At 57.9% G+C, this 16,514-nt stretch overlaps 4 protein-coding genes across 4 annotated transcripts; 2 read left to right on the forward strand and 2 right to left on the reverse strand.

Annotated features, from left to right (window-relative positions):
* Positions 1 to 2,647: 2,647 nt before the first annotated feature.
* On the reverse strand, positions 2,648 to 4,737 carry MFIFM68171_07448 (uncharacterized protein; the record flags this gene model as incomplete). Its single annotated transcript, XM_071062868.1, has 2 exons — positions 2,648 to 4,419; positions 4,713 to 4,737. The coding sequence occupies 2 exons, from the start codon at positions 4,735 to 4,737 to the stop codon at positions 2,648 to 2,650; spliced, it is 1,797 nt and encodes a 598-aa protein (XP_070918969.1).
* A 1,707-nt stretch (positions 4,738 to 6,444) lies between these two features.
* On the forward strand, positions 6,445 to 8,538 carry MFIFM68171_07449 (uncharacterized protein; the record flags this gene model as incomplete). The annotated part of the gene is made up of 1 exon (XM_071062869.1): positions 6,445 to 8,538. The coding sequence occupies one exon, from the start codon at positions 6,445 to 6,447 to the stop codon at positions 8,536 to 8,538; it is 2,094 nt and encodes a 697-aa protein (XP_070918970.1).
* A 1,796-nt stretch (positions 8,539 to 10,334) lies between these two features.
* On the reverse strand, positions 10,335 to 11,438 carry MFIFM68171_07450 (Cyclin-dependent kinase; the record flags this gene model as incomplete). The annotated part of the gene is made up of 2 exons (XM_071062870.1): positions 10,335 to 11,291; positions 11,364 to 11,438. The coding sequence occupies 2 exons, from the start codon at positions 11,436 to 11,438 to the stop codon at positions 10,335 to 10,337; spliced, it is 1,032 nt and encodes a 343-aa protein (XP_070918971.1).
* A 2,335-nt stretch (positions 11,439 to 13,773) lies between these two features.
* MFIFM68171_07451 (Peptidase family-domain-containing protein) lies at positions 13,774 to 16,394 on the forward strand (the record flags this gene model as incomplete). Its single annotated transcript, XM_071062871.1, has 4 exons — positions 13,774 to 14,136; positions 14,225 to 15,989; positions 16,081 to 16,207; positions 16,298 to 16,394. 4 exons carry the CDS (start codon positions 13,774 to 13,776, stop codon positions 16,392 to 16,394), a joined length of 2,352 nt encoding a protein of 783 aa, XP_070918972.1.
* Positions 16,395 to 16,514: the final 120 nt, after the last annotated feature.

Here is a 16,514-nt window from a genome sequence, read left to right on the forward strand (position 1 = left end):
GTGCCGCGGCGTTTATAGGCTTGTCGGGAGCACAAGCAGATTTCGGGGCTAGGCGGGGCGTTGGGCGGTGGGGAAAGCGGGGAGAAGGGCGGTTGTATGCTGACGGTAACAACGTATTTCGAACGTCTATCAGGTTGCATCAATGAGCGTGAGATTCCACTAAGCCCCAATGCACATGCACAAAAAAACTAAAAAAACAACATCAGAACGATGCGCGGGATGAGGCGATAGACGACACGGAGAGAAACGCGGCGCAGGACCCTGGTGTGAACCCGACGGAGCGGTCAAGGTAGGCTTAGGCCGGGCGCGGAAAGTTCGGGCGGCTAGGCCCGGGGGGGTCAAACTCACCAGCAGGGGGGGTTTTTCAACGGGCCCTATATCTTCCCTTATTTTCTAGGGGTTGAAAAAGAGCAAAGAACACGAGTGTTTGGGCAGCTGGTTCGTGCAAACAGTCGAGCAGTTTTGGGCTGAGTAGGGCGTTCAAGGCTTGGTCTCGAACGCGAAAGCTCCTAATTCCGAACGTGCAAACTGGCAGACCAGTCGGGCATGGCTCGGCCACGGGCTCTGAAATGGCGCCTCGGTGGGTGGGGTCAGTCAACGTCAGCTGCTGTGATTGGACACCTGGTTGAGGGATCGTGATAACGCCAAGCCATGTGGGTTGCGGATCCCGTGACGGACGCTAGTGTAAGAACGGCTGTGTTCTCTCTTCGCACCGGTTTGTGTCTGCCGTCCTTGTTTGAGGCGAATTGCTCAGCTGCCCTGGCGTTCAGCTGACAGTTGGGATTGCTCGGCAGCTGGGATGATTTTTGTTTTTTTGTTTTTTTTTCTTTTCTACTTTCTTTTTCTCTATTTTGCAGAACTTGAAGCAGTTGTCCCAGACAGCCAGTTCAACTCATGTGTGCACCGGTAGTCTCCAAATCTCCGAGGCGTGCAGGCTTGTAGTAATAGAGCCCAGCTTCCGACTTGTTCCCCTGCCTAAGTGGTCAATGAGTTGAGATAGCGCTAAACGGACGCATAAGGCCCCGAATATCAGGAGATGAGATGTTAGCTTGGCTGAACTAATTGGCCTTCATAATGCCAGCGATGCAACTGCCATGTCCCAAGATTATTCTTGTTGTGATTCAAAACTTTTCCTCCGCTCGGCCTTGCGGTGACTTCCTCAACATGTCGTCGGTCAACACATGTGCACGTAATGCACGAGTCCCAGAATAGTTTAGCGCCGGATAGCAACGGCGACCCCCATTGGCCAGCTCTCCGCGATTTTCGATGTGGAGCTGCTGAACATCATCGCTAGCCACTCATCGCTTCCAGAAGCAGCCGGGGTTAGAGAAGGGAGCTTTGGCCAAATCAACTTAAGATGCACTTTTCCCATTTTCCTTAACAGGAATTCAGATCGGGAATGTTCCATGCCCATTTCGGTTTGTTCTCTTAATCACCAAAGTCTACATTAATCCATTGCAGCGATAAAATCTCAGGTGGACACAAGTAGTTGCTCATATTCATCAGATCCTGCCGTCCTCAAGCCGGTCATGCCGAAGCAGGCCAGCTCCGCCGCCCTGCGATGTGCCAGCGTGGATGGTGGGTACTATGCATCAGCCCAACGTTGCAGCCGTGACACAACCTATGTACGGTTAATTTCTCCCCCAGCAGCCAACTAGAGGCCGCTTCGGAAGCCTCACCTGCACCCTTGTTCCCCATGTCTCAAGTTCCTTGCAGCATCTCATCAGTGCTTGCGGTCCTGTCAAATCGGGCCGTGCTAAGTTAAGGCCTCTCTCCCACACAGAGCAGCCCCCCAAGCCCGGCTTCATCCTCGGAGGCCGAGCGTAGTCTGCCACTCTCTCCACCGCGCCACACGCTAAGCTCCCGGGGTCAATGTGATGGTAGCTGGCGGGTATGTACTGTATCGTCCCAGATCCCCGGGACGCATGCGCCACCAAGTGCTCGCAGGCGCCTGCTTCCCTGTTCGCCTGGCTTTAATCCTAGCTTAGCTGTAACGATACGACTTAGGGGCCCTCTCCCGTGGAAGGCTAGGGGAGGGAACCAGCCAGGGTCGTATCCTTTCTTAACCCTCCGTAGCCTCGGCTCAATTGCAGTCAACCTCATCCATCCAATGGGCTCCTCATCCGAGCAAAAGCCGGTGGCAAGATCAATCCCAATCTCCCACCCCAGCTGAACTGGCCACCCGGATCGACTGTCGAGCTCGGACGTCGATGCGCAAGTGATTCCCGTGGAGGGCCTTCCCGTATCCCGAACCTTGGGCATCGCGTGTGAGACAAAGGTCACCTTGCACACAGTGCGTAAAGATCCTTAGCGGCGCATCTTAAAACCCTCCAACCACACGGAGCGACCTTTCCCAGGAGGCTGGAGTAATGACTTGGGGCTTGCGGGAAAGCGGAGTTCTCTAACCAGCCAAAGACCATCTCTGTTTCAACTATTTCCAATCTTTCCCAACCTCGATGCTCCTGGTCTATAGATGCTAGATATGCGTCTCACGCTTGCTTACGCTATCTACATGAACCGATTACATGCCCCAACCCATTCCCGGCCTGGCTGTCAAGATTACGATCCTCGAACCGTATGCGTATAGGCTTTCCTGCCAGCATATTCCTTGTCCCTCCTCATCCGGACCATCGACCGATCACACCAACTATGCTCCCGTCATCTTGACGTCCTGGCCCTCCTCCTTCCTTCCCCCCTCAGCATCCTCCCGCATAAGCCAGGCCATCATGCTCCAAAGAAGCTGCATCGCCCCGACACGATCCTCGACCTTGAAAAGGTCGAACCACTGGCTCCGCCAGACCTCCAGCCTCCCCCAGCTCCTCGCCCCAGTACCATTATCGCCACCGTCCTCCACCTCGCCCTCCAAAACCGCAAGCAACCGATCCGGCACGCGCACCCGGAGGATGCTCACGTGGTGCAGGACGGAGCTCACGACAAAGATGTCGTCGTACCCGGCCCCCTTCGCGCGCCCGATGGCTGCGTACTTGGTCTTCTTGTCCCACGTCGAGGCGGGCGGGCGGACCATGCGGTAGTTGTCATACATGGGGTGGTTTCCCGACTTCTTGAGGCGCTTGGCGCCCTTGGCGGAGCCCGACTCTCTTCCGCTACTGCTACTGCTGCTGCCGGGGAGAGAGCCGGGGCGGGAAAAGGGTCGCCTGGGGAGGGCCATTGCGTCGCTCGCCGAGGAGGATGACGATGGTGGTGAGGGCCGTTCCGGCGGCGGCGCGTCCTTGTCGCCGATGGTCTCGTCCGCGCCCGACTGCATCTCGATCTCGCGGCCGATGGGCCCGCCGGGGCCGCCGCCCCATCGGGGCTTGGTCGCCCACCAGGCGTTCTCGCCGATGCGCTTCTCGGTGCGGCCCTCACGAGCGCGGTGCTGCGCCGTGATGAGCGCCGCAACGAGTTCGCGGGCCAGGTCGAGGACCGAGTCGCGGTCTGGGGCGGTAGTCGGTTGCCCGGTGCTGTCAGCGGGCGGAAAGGAGGTGGCGTTCCTTGCGCTGACGGCGGCGACGGGCCCTTCGACGATGCCGGCGCGGGCTTCTTCTCGGGTGGCGGGGCTCCGGAACACGAACGTGCACCCCGAGGAGAAGTAGGAGCTGCGCGGGGCGCTGGAGGCGTTGGACGTGATGTGTAGCCGTGGCTCGGTACGGGGCATTGTCACGTTGCACGCGAAGTCATAAGCTACTAGCTTCAAGAAGGCCGTGATTATGTTCTGGCGGTATTCGCCCGGCATCTGGCTGCCACAGCCGGTGCGGTAGATTTGCACCGAGCCCGTGCCATTCTCGGAGGACCTGTCTCCTTCGGAGGCAGTAGGCGCGCTTTCGCTGTTGCTCTCGCCCTTGCTCTCGCCCGTCCCTTCTGCCTTTGTCTCTGGTTTCGGTGGCCGTGACGTGTCTTCCCAAAAGGCAGTGAACAGTTCCAGGTGGCGATAAAATTCGTATGCATTCCCCAGGCGCGCTTGCGATTGGCCCTTTGGAGCAGGCAGTCTGCGGACAGTCCTGTAGGCGGCCTCGTTCGCGATGGACAGCTCCCGTCTGCGCTCCAGATACGTCTGGCAGCCGGGCGATAGGTTGCCCGTGTTGAGGCGTTTCCGTGTACTTTCATTGGTGGCGTGCACCTCTTCCGAGGAGAGTGCGTGCCAAGCCTCAAAGTCCGGAATGAATGCCGGGTCCGGGATCAGCTCGGCGGGGCCGGCATCCGGGACCACGTGAGTCCCCAAGGCCTCGAGATGCGACAGAGAAACCTCGGTCGGCCGGACGATGCCCTGTAGCATGGCAGTGAGCGGCTTAGCCGGCCGGCTCGGGACCGGCCCCTGGGTGTTAGGAACATCATGGTCGGGCGCCTGTGGGTAGCACCGGGGTAAGTTGATGGGCGTGGGCGGCGGGACGTCCTTGGCAGGCACCGCCGGTGTCACAGGAACTAGACGACCAGAATTAGACAACGGATAGAGACCGAGAAGAGACAACACAATAATAGGTCCGACCGGCACCGAGGGCGATCACACGAAACAACGGCCAAGAGGGGGCAGGATCCGCATAAACGCGCTTAATGGCGAGAGCACATCCGGCAAGTCCGTTCAACTCTCCCAGCTCCCGAGAGAGACAAGAAATGGCCAATTTGACGGCCCTACCAGAAGCCGAGTGGCACGCACTCGCTCGAAGGTCGGGATCATGTCGTACAAGATATCGACATGTGGAGAGAACACGACTTACTCAGGTACGTGAGGTTTCCGAACATTTTGGTAGTGTGTCTTGGCCGGCTAACGCAAGGGCGGTCCTTGATCAGTGCTGCTCAGGCCTCGCTCTGCAGGGCACTCACTCGGAGGAGGAGAGCCTAGGGCAAGCGTGCAAGCGTGGTGTGGGGGAGAGGCGAGACGGAGGCTAGTCAAGTCGATCACGCCCAGCCCGGCTTTACGACAAGCACCACGTAGGCTGAAGCCAATTTGAAAGCCTCCACCACAGCGTTCCTCGGGCGTACAGCACCGTTTACGCTGCGTATTATCCCAACACTGCGAAAAAAGAGTGCTGCAGAAGGAACAGGCGAACTTGTCGGGTCCGCTGGCAGTTGGGCGGGAGAGATGTTTGCTGGGTGGATTGCGAGCGGGGCAGTCAACATTTCGTTGGCATTGCATGAGATAGTATCATTGAATTGGGCCGTGCACCCTTGGAACCCCGGCCCGAGCCAGGTCGGTGATGGCCGAAGAGGGTGCTGGACGATGTGCATGTCTCGCGTTTCTCCCTTCTCTTTTAAAAGGGGTTTTTTTTTTTTTTTTCCTCCTTTTTTCTTTCTTTTTTTTCCTTTCGGCGAATTCCGTGCTTCTACTAGATATCTAGTCATGGCGCAACTCCGAGCGTGTCCGACCCTTGTTGCTCGAGATAATGAGAGGCAGGTTCGAGATCATCCGTCGGGCGTGTGGGGTCCTTTTGAATGCCCCTCCACCCTTGCCCAGTCAGTCGGCGCCTCCTGAAATGGGAGAAGCGGTTCATGATGTGTGGCCCAAGCGTTTCCTGCCGTCCCCAGAGCTTGTTTCAGAGCATTGCTCGGACCAGAGAAACTCCCGTCCTCACGGAAATCGGCATACGTCCAATCCATCCGAACCCACAAGGACGCTCATTTCATCATCAGCTACGTATTGATATCTCTTACGAGAAGTAATGGAATAGATCTCTTAAAACCAAAGATTACCAGAGGTGTAGTTCATTGCGCTTTCGCGATCCAGGACGACATTTCCTCGTGGAAGCGCGATCGTGAAAAGAGTATTCCCCGCTACGGAGTTCCCATCCTTCCCTTCCCCGCAGTCCTCGTGCTTCACAAGCGTCACAGGACAGGGATCAACCCACCGCAAGCGACTGCAGCCCTTCTCTAGGCGACGAACCGATCCATGAGGCTCTTCGCCTCAATGTCGATTCGGATGGCACTGCTTCCCAGCCAATCACAACCGTCGCCGAACCCCTCCTCCGGCCCATCAAACGACGACCTGCCCGTGCATCATGTCAGAAGTCGCCCGTTTGGGACATGCTGCCGTTGAACACTGGCCATGTCTCTGAATCGCTGTGCTCATGGCCGTTCCGCCAAGACGCCGTTGCCCGGCGCCGTGTCTCTCTCACCATCTGTTCGACCCCAGATCTTCCACTGTCCCCGATTTCCCATGGATTCCCGTCGATTCATCCGCCTCACCATGAGTTTCTGGTGTTGTGTTTAGCCGCGAACCGTCTTGTTTGTCGTCTCCTTTGACAGGAGTGTTCCTCTTCTTCCTCTCCTTAGAATCTTGATGATTTTTGCAACAACTTAGACGGCCCTAGTGGCCTGGCATATTCGCTTCTCTTGAACCCCCTTTTTTGTGCTTGTGTATTTTTTGGACTTCCTCCTCCCCTTCGTTCGGTGCGACTGGTCTCGCCAAAAAGAAAAACAAAGAAAAAGGGATCATCAGTGTGGGGCTTGATCATGGCGTCGAATGCTCTGCCAGCGGGGGCATTCCTGACCACGATCCAGGGCCGGCGATGTACGGCGGTCCCTCGAGCGTCGGCGGCGACGGTCAGCGCGAATCGCGACACCCAAGCGGTCACGGTACAGAGTTCGGCCCAGGCGACGGCGAGCCCAACGACGGAGGCGGTCGCGGTGGCGGTCGGGAATGCAGATGTGAATACCGCAGATACAAGCTCAACGAGTACGACGAGCTCCTCCCTGGTCATCTTCACTTCAAGCACCCCTCTCAGTCGTGTTGCCAGCTCGGCGCAAGTGACGCAGGGTCGGGGAAGTCAGTCAGAGCCTTCGGCACTTGTACCGACACCTCCCCCTGCGGCGCTTCTCCCAGCCGCAGGCGCTACTCCCCAGAGCTTCACGGCGTTCGCAGACGTAACATTATCAAGAGAGACAGAACAAGCATCCGTAGTGCAAAGCAGTCAGACTGATGGCAGCGTAACAGTATCAGCTGCAGATGTACCGGCTACGTCAACTTCTCCCGGGCTACCCGAAGGCCCGGCAGCAACGCCTCTCAGCACCACCATCGGGTCGCCGGAACCATCGGCCGACAGCGGGACGGTCGACGGTGCGGGCACAACATCGACAAACTCGGCCGTGAGCGCCCTTCCTAACGTAAATAGCAACGCAGTCCAGTCGACGGTGGCTGTCGCCGGCGGCGTCATAGGCGGCGTCGTGGCCATCAGCATCCTAGCGTTCTTCATATGGTGGTGGAGACGCCGACGACTCAGGAAGAGGAGAAGCACGCTTTTGACGCCCCTCGATGCAGTGCCATCCTTTGACCGGGATGAGAAGGGCGGCTACGTCATCAACCGCGGGAGCATAGGACCGACACCGGTGACCGAGAAGGTCAAGGCTGCCTTGGGTCAGAATTTCAAGAGGTTCCGCGGCCACCTCAGGAACAAAACAGGTGGCAGCGCGCCCTCCGTGAATCTCGACCGGGGTACCTCGCAGTTCATGGACTTGCCCAGCTCTCACAGCCGAGCAAATTCGGGCATCAGCGGCCCCGAGGTGACGACCAAGGACCGCTTTGTGGACTGGTGGTCGCGGCTGACAGCCGACATGAACTTCAACTGGCGTCTCCGTAACAACACAGCCGGTAAGGACAATATGCGAGCGGCCGCCCCCCTGGAAAAGAAGCCCGCCCTCGGCTCCCAGCCCGACTTCCTGACCCTCCTGAACATGGACGACCAAGAGCTCGACCGCGAAGCCCAGCGCCGACGAGCCAGCATCTCGCGCAAGAACGGCAGCGCCAGCTCAACCGACAACTTCCTCGGCGGGCTCAACCTCAATTTTGGCAGCAGCCCAAGCAACGACAACCCCTTCAGCGATGCCAATGCCATCGCCCACACCTCCGCCCAGCCCGCGCCGCTCGCCATCAACCAGCCCCTGAACCCCTTCAGCGACGCAAATGCCATCCGCGACCCCCCACCCGCAGCTATGCCCAAACCCGCCACCTACGTGGCCGATATCCGCCGCTCACGAGGCCAATCCGTCAGCAACAATAACAACAACACTACCACCAGCCGCCAACCCAGCACCGCCTACAACTACTACACCCCCTCTGCCGGAACCGCCGGCACCGCAGGCCGCGACAGCGTCACCTCGTCGGCGACCCGCAACAAGTTCCGCTCCGACCCCTTCGACCTCGAGGCCAAAGCCAGCAGCATCACCAGCAGCATGGCCGGCACCACCGGAAGCAGCAGCAACAGCAGCAACAACAACCGCGCCAGCGGCGGGGTGGGCGCGGGGGACGTGCGCCGTCCCGGCGGAGCACACATGCGCTCCGAGAGCTTCTCGTCCAAGTACTCGAGCGGGATCAGCCTGGGGGACTGGAGCGATCCCGGGCCTGACGTGGGGCCCGGTACGGGTGGGGGTGGTGGTGGTGGTGGCAAGGCCGGGTGGCCGCCTGAGAAGCGGGCGTCGCCGACACAGGGCTGGCGGGATCGTTTGGAGAGGGAGAGGGACAGGGATACACAGCCAGGACCAGGCGCCGGTGGTGGGGGGAGGCGGATGAGCGGGGGGAGCGAAGGGAGGGGTGTTGGGAAGGCGATGTGATAGGCTTCCTCTTTTTCTTTTTCTTTTCTATTTGGAGAAGGGAGAGAGAGAGAGAGAGAGAGAGAGAGAGAGAGAGAGAGAGAGAGAGAGAGAGAGAGAGAGAGAGAGAGAGAGAGAGAGAGAGAGAAAATAGTGGAGAGCAAGGTGGTGGAGGGGTGCTCGGCTCGGCTTGTTTTCATGTTGATGTGTGTGCGGTCTTGTTCTGCGTTTTGCTGGACTGGGGCGTCTGGAGTGAATCGTTTACGTCTGGAGGTAAGGGAATTTCAGGCTATTCATTCCGTCTACTGTTTCGGGCTACGTTCGGAACGAACTAACATCTACTAGGGCGCAAAACCGGATCCTGAAATGGATCCCAAGAGGTTCACAGTGTCGTTAGTAAAAAGGAGGAAACACTTGATTTTCGATTCTTTGTTGCTTTGTGTTTGTATGATTGGTTGGCGGAATGAGAGATGAGAGATGGGGAACGAAGATACGGTTCACACACAGGTAGTATATACCCCTGGGAAGGTTTAGGGGGTGGCACGCTCGCTTAATTCTGGGTAAACGGCTCTAGCTCTTGCATGAGGGTTGTTGGGATGTCCTGTCGTTCTACTTTCCTGGTGTAGTAGCGTTAATGATGAATGAATGTTCTAAAGGTAGTTTAGGCGGTAAAACTTTCTGCTCTATGTGTCCCTGAATATCCAGTCTCGCTTAGGCGCCGACCTTTGGAGCCATAAATCGATGGGTTGCCAGTCGTAAATTGTTTCGGGGTTAAGCATTCCCACAGAACTTAACATACGTTCAGGGGCTGGCCGCCATCGGTTACCTGGCAACCTGCCCGTCCCCGGCCGAGTGAACATCAGCCGGTGAGTAAGCACACGGTGGCGGCCGATTGCGCATCGCGCATAATTCGCAATAAAACAGTGTTGGAATCTCAGCAGCCAATTGTTGGATCAATCCATAAAATGTTGGTTTTCTTATCCGCTGAAAACCACAGCCCTGGTACTCGGGCAGTGGCACAGATGTACCTGAGGCGAGGTACGTACTGTACTTCTTGGTTTCCCCACGCCCAAACTGTCGCTACATAGTATCATTGGCCAGCCGTCAGCGCGACACGTAACGCGAAAAGTCGCGGGGACGCGTCCGCGACCGCGCCATTCCTCCAGTAACCGCGTTAATTGGCCGACCCACTCCCGACGAACAAGACAAAGTTGCAGCAACCATATCCCGCCCCAAGCAAATCAATCAATCAATCAACCCATCCCGCGCTCTGCCCAACCAACCTTCTCTTGCCCACTCCAACGCCCACTCCAGTGCATCGTACATACACATACACACAGCATACGGATACCCGCCAGACCGCCCCTTCAGCCCTCTCAAGCAACCCCTGCATGCGTCATACCAAATCGGCCATCCACCATAATTCCGTCTGAATTAAGAAATAAAACACAAAGGGGACTTTTTCGCTCGCTAATTGGTTCCGTAGGTGGTGCGCTTTTGGTGGTGTTGCTAATCATAGGATAGTAATGTCGGTGGAGTGGGCAGGTCTCGATCTTGGATTCTGAAAGTGATGTGGTGGTCGCCTGAACTCCAATGCTTCCCAAGACGAGGGGGGGAATAGTGAAAATAAGGGAAAAAGTAAAGCGGGGAATACGAAGAAGTCGGACACAAAAAAGATGTATCAGACAGCGGCGACGGTGCCATCGCTTGGCGTAGACAAAATAGGGTGAGATGAGCGACCAAACGACAGTAGGTAGAGTCCAAATAATGTCGGCGTACGTGAGGCATTAGAAATTCATAACCCGGTCATAGCCTTGTCAAGAAGGCAGGTCGTCAAAAGTAAGCCGCCGCTTGGCCACACTGCGTGGTGTCTTTCCCCCCGCGAGTGTTACCGGCGTCTTCCACGGCTTCTGCGCCGGACTAGGTGTCATGTGCAGGAACTCTGCAAAGTCAAAGCCGAGACCAGGCGTTGCCGGGTACGGGTTGCCGCCGCCGGGAGTGGTCATCATGGACGATGGCAGCGCCAGCCTGTTCTTTGGTGGCGGTGTGGATGGAGGGTCCATCCTGTTCCTAGGCGGATTCGCAGGCGACGGCGATGCTGCCAGGTAGAGGAGCAGGTCTGCGCCTTCCTCGCCAGTCTTGGTCTCGCTCACGGCCGACTTGTCCTTCGTCTTCTTGACGAGGCTGCGACTCCGCATTGGCGGTGTCCGGGGCGGGGATACCCGGATGTGACTCGTGTGGAACGAGTGGGTCGGGAGGTCCTCCTCGTCGTCCGAATTGGCGGCGTAGTTTGTCGACACTAAGACGTCACTAATCTGTCTCGACCCCGAGTAAAATGACAAATCCGGACCGGCCGACGTCGTGAAGTGCTGCTGCCGCCGTGGTTTTATAGGTGACGACTGGGTGAGCTGGTGATGAGTGGTAAAGGATCTGTGCGCCGTCGGGGACTGCCGGAATCGCTTGCTCGGGCTCGAGAAGGTGTTGTCGAACGAGGCGACGTAGGTGCGTTTCCGGTGGCCGGTACTGCCGTTGCTGGACCCAATTGCATCTGAGAAGAGAGGGGCTTTGAGCGGCGAGCTCATGAGGGCCCTCGTTGGATACGGGAGCTCGGACGTACTCGAGGACGAGTCGGACAGGATGTCTCCGTCGTGCACCCGCCTGCGCCGTATTTCTTCCTCGAATTTCGGCTCGATGGTGTCCAGAGTCTCGTTTACTAGGTTGTGCTTCGTCTTGAACTGGGCTAGTGCGAGGCGGTTCTGCAACCTCCGGGCCATCTGATGCGAGAATCGCTAGTCAGCGCACTATCCTCCCTCCCCAGGGAGGAGATTAGACGAGAAGGGGTGTACCTTGCTGATTTCTGCCCTCTTCAGAACCCTATCGGCCACAGCCTCTGGCTGCTTTTTCAACGGCGACGACATCATCTTTGCTGGCTCACCCAGTTGCATGCATGCAGGGAGTCGAGTCGGCTCTGGTGGTGGAGGGATCTCGAGGGGAGGAGATTTGCGGCCAAAGGGTTGATTGGACGAGTGCCTGCCTCCCTGGGACTGGGCGCCTAAGCGCTGCTGTGAACGAGGGAGTAATGGGCGAGGTACAATCGAGACGGGGTTATAGCCAGCCACCGAGGAGTTCGCAATGCCAAAACCGCAGTACTCGCTGCCGTGGGAACACTCTATCCGGCATACAGCCGCTGGCGTATCGGAACAGGGGGAAAGGGAGTTGTGCCGGTGTTGAGATCGAGAGCACAGGATCAAGAGTTTGGAGCAAATTCACATTCCTGTGGAAACGGCAGATTAACTGAGCACTGGCCCACTGCAAGCTGCCTCTCGAGCTGCTGTCATTCGCCCTGTGCCGCTACCAGGGGTGCTTGGACCACCAAAATTTGTTCGGCTCCAGCTCCATCGCGCCTTGCCAGGCAGTTGCTTCCCCACCAAGAAGCAGACCACAAGGGGGAGCCTCTGAGATGTTCCGAGTCGAGTTGAGAACGAGAAACAGAACGTCGATCCAGCGGCGTCCAGAATGCGTCCTCAAGGCACCGCGTGAGCCATTGATTGTCGCAAAAACAGCTCCACCCCGTGTGACGGGCCTGGCTGCTCGGCGCAAGCAGTCCCATTAGATTCTGGTTTCCGTCCCGGGCTACGACATCATAGCTACCGTTGTATAACATGGGGGGGCACCCTCTCCACAGCAGCCAACCAGGCCCGATCATGCAGGCTGAAGTCGATCTGTCTTGAGGCCTGGCGGACTGGTTTCTCAGGCTCTAAGCAAACATTTCCAGGCTAGGAGGGAGGTGGGCAATCTGTATTTATCAGGCCGATGTTGGACACTTTGCAGATTTTACGACGTAGCAACCAACACACCAAGGGATGGCACCAAACCAAAAGGATGGGCCGGGGTGTGTCTGCTGACACCCACGAATAAGCATCGATATTTCTTTCTGCCTTTGGCATGCAGAGTGGCTCACCTCGTGTTTCGCCGCATTCGGTAACCAGGCTTGACTTATTTCCCGGGGCCCTGCTTATCTACACTCGAACGATGAACCGCATGGCCGCTTCGGCGGGTCGGACGTCGCCGTGGTGAAGGCGAGCTCGCGCCAATACACTTCTTCTGGCACAAACGGGCACAGCTTCGGCCCTGGCGGATCCCAAGCTTAACCAAGTGCTCCATGACGTCCGGAGACGACGCCGTTGGGTGTGGGGATTGGAAAAGCGAGAAACCTTCGTATTGCGTCTGACTATTGCTTCCTCTTTCGATTCAGAGTGGATGCGGGTAGGTGCTGTCTTCGTTTTCTAATTTTTTTTTTTTTCCTTCTTTTCTTCCTTCTTATTCCTATTATACATCCCGGGAGCCCCAAGACATTGCCTGCGCTTCCAACACCCTCTTTTCCTTTGTCGTTCAACCGGTGCGCAGCACAGATTTCAAGTTTGGAATAGGCGGCACGGCTATCTTTGGATTCCTGTTTCACGCTGCGTCTCTTCCCGGTTCCACCATTGCCATTCCCTGCTCGGCAACAACATCCCAGCCGATTAACCGTTCAAGTCCGATCTGCTCTGCCACGGAGGGACGAGGTCGACGCAATCGCTTTGGAATCGTGGGTCCTCTCGCGGCCCTTGGTCGTTCCCACTCGCATCGCTGATCGCGGACAAGTTGTCCGGTTTCGTTCGTTCACCCCCGACCCTGTTGCATCTCATCCACTAGCCTGCTGGACCGTCTCGAGCCGGGCCCGAGAGATAGGCAATCTAGAACTGCCTTGTCCGGTACACGGCAGAAGCAGGTCTCGGCCCTTGCGTCTCACGGGTGGTTAACGGGCGAGACAACCAACCACTCAATCGGCGGCGTTCCCACCGCACCACCCGGCGACAGTGTAACCAGGACCAATCGAGATCGCACATACGTCATCATTCATGGGCACAACCGCAACTGCCGCGTTGCTCAACGGTGTGGACGAACCACAACATAGACGGTGAAGATAAGACAATAAGACGGTTACCCGCTGAAAGGAGCTCGGCGCAGCCTACAATTGCCTCCTCCGGCTGCCAGCTCCTTTGGCCGTCATTTTTTAACGTCTCTACCCCGTTGGCAGCGACACGGCCTGGTTGCCCAAGCTGCTCCCCGAGTTAGAATATCTACACAGCTCGCATTTTCTTTGCGAAAGCCCGCTCGTTTGATCCCTTCACTCGCTTCTCACACGGGGTTTTGAGTATAAGTGATAGGAAAAAACAAAAAACAAACAAACCGTCATCGTGATACTGTCCGGCTATGGCACCGCTCTTGTTCAGTTTTAAGGAATTACGACGGCGGTCGAGAGCGAGCTTCAGAACCCAACGGTCGACCGACTCGTCAAGTGATGCCAGCAATGTCACGAGCCCGTCAAGCGGCTCACTGACACCCCCATCAATCTCCCAGCAGTCGGATCCAGCCTTGAATTTACAACTAAAGGACCCGTCCCCCGCTACTCCGCTCGCAAGGCCGCAACCACATCCCCATCCGAATGGGCCCAGTAACCGCTATAGCGTCTCAGGCATGGCTGGCCTGGGGTCGCCAGTGCCGGGCGGGAAGGGACCGGCTTTGCCCGTTTCTCAGTATTCACCTCGCATAACCAATGTGCCAGATAGCTCGTGGGTAAGTGAGTGGTGGGGCGGGAGCCGCTCGAACCTCGCAGGCCATGCTCGTCTCTGGGCCTATCCGTCCGTGTGCTGACTATTCGCAGGTCTACCAAAAGGTCCTTCTTGTTCACGGCACAATCGGTGATCCATCTCATCGCTCTCTGGATGGCACCCTTACCGTGAGCAGGCTCGACGACAACTTCCCCGCGACATCCTGGCCCGTCTGCAATTCTCGCTTCAAGGCCTTGGTGTACCTGATGCCCGGCGCCAACCGCCTGCGGTTGGACTTTTCGAGTCCGAAGCTTGCCAATAGCGGATCCTCCAACCCCATCCATGCCTCGTATCTGACAGTTCACATGATCCCGCCCGTCGGCGCTCCCCCATTGCAGCTGGCGATTCTGCTCGCAAAGGACTCCCCTGGCACTTTCGACGCGGTCCCGGCGCGGATTGAGAGAGAGGGTAACGGGCTGGACACTGCGGTCCGTAAATTCCGCATGGCCGCTTATCTGTGGCAGGCCTTTACTGCTGAGCAAATGTGGCACAACAAGCTTGGCCGGCGCGTCTTCAGATTTGAAGAGGAATGGACCACGGGCGCGGCAAACCAGAGAGACCGGGAACACGGCACCCTTCGGTCGGAAGCACGTGTGCACATCATCCGCAGCGACAAGACGGTAGCCGAACTCCGGGACGTGAATCTGGCACAGCAAAACAAGGCCGCCACAGACGCAGGCGGCCTTTATGGTATTGCGGCAGATGCGGTGCGCAATTACTTCAAACCGCTTCCGGGACAGAAGTTGTACGTGTCGGTCCTGCTTCTCGACGCACACTGGGACTCGAGTTCCAAGACGATTCTCGGGCACGCCGCCCTTGGAGGGCAGTCGGGCGATCTCCACCTCAGCATCTTCGGGTCCCATTGCCTCCAGAGTTACCCGGCGAGCTTCGAGGAGGTAGTCCCGGCGTTCTCGGACTGCACGCCGACCGACACCAACTACGTGGCGAACGACTGCAACGATGCGGGCAGTTCGTGGGAAGCCGCCAACATCGGCATTGGCGCCCATCTCCACGAGACCGGCCACCTCTTCGGGCTCCCCCACCAGGAGAGCGGCGTCATGGCGCGAGGCTACGTGACGCTGAACCGCACCTTCCTCGCCCGCGAAGCGTACTCGACTCGGACACGATCCAAGGGCGGGCCCGTCTCGCAAGACGACGAGTGCACCTGGCATCGCCTCGACTGCCTGCGCTTCCGCAGCCACCCCTGCTTCCGGCTCCCCAACGACCCGGTCCTCAACCCGGACGATAGCGTCCAGGCTTGGCCGATGGAAGGCGGGAACCTGACGGTGACGGCCGCCACGGGGGTCGCGTACCTGGAAATCTACGCCAGCGACCACGACGACGACAAGAACGACGACGTGTGCCGCGCGTGGATCGAGTACCCGGCGGAGAACGGCAACGGCGTGCAGCGCATGGTGGCGCTGACGGAGCAGGACCTGCGGAGCCGCCTGCCCGACGAGGCGAGGCGCAAGGGCAAGCTGAGGATCTCGGTCAAATCGCACGGCGGCGGCTCGCTGGAGATTGCCGACTTTGCGAAGCTCTGCGCCAAGGAGACGGCGTGTCTGAAGCTGCCCAGTGCGGTGCCCGGGCTGCCCAAGACGGCCTTCAGGGGGAAGACGGTGGGGCTGGCGCGGACCGAGGGCAGTGCGCCCCAGGAGCTGGTGTTTACCAGCGCGCTGCGGCAGGACCGGGTCTTGTCGAGGGTCGTGTTTTACCACGGGGCGGCGGTGGACGGGCTGGAGTTTGTCTATGATGACGATTCGAGGCAGTTGTTTGGGAAGAAGGGGGGCAAGGAGGGCGGGGATAGTTTTGAAATGGGTGCGTTATGCCGAATCTCTCTCTCGTCATTTCATTTTCTGACTGCGCCCCTAACTGCGTTCTGATTGCAAAACTGACCGTTGTTGGCCAGATATTCGTCGTGGCGAGTACATAACGGGGTTTTTTGTCCGCTCCGGCTTCTGGATCGATGCCATCCAGGTCCTGACTAGTCTGGGGAGGCGGTCACCCTTGTTTGGGAATCCGTATGGCGGCGATGCGTATGTCACCACTCCCTCTTTCCCCCTCCCCTCCATCTCTGCTCTGTTGTTGTTTGTTTTGACTGACACCTTTGCCTTCTGTGTGCGTAGCCATACCGTAATACCCCCAAGGGGATACAATATCTGTGGTGTCACAGGCAGTTGTGGCTCGTGGCTCGATGGATTCTCGGTCATTATTACTCGGTAAGATTCTGGCACTGGGACATGACCGTGTTAGTCATGTTGGCGATGGCGGTCCGGGGTACAATCTAATGTGTGTATACTGGTTACTGGGATTGGTATCGGTCTTGGTACTGGAAGTTACGGG

Source organism: Madurella fahalii, assembly GCF_045866475.1.
Source record: "Madurella fahalii IFM 68171 DNA, scaffold_4, whole genome shotgun sequence".
Classification (NCBI taxonomy): Eukaryota; Fungi; Ascomycota; class Sordariomycetes; order Sordariales; genus Madurella; species Madurella fahalii.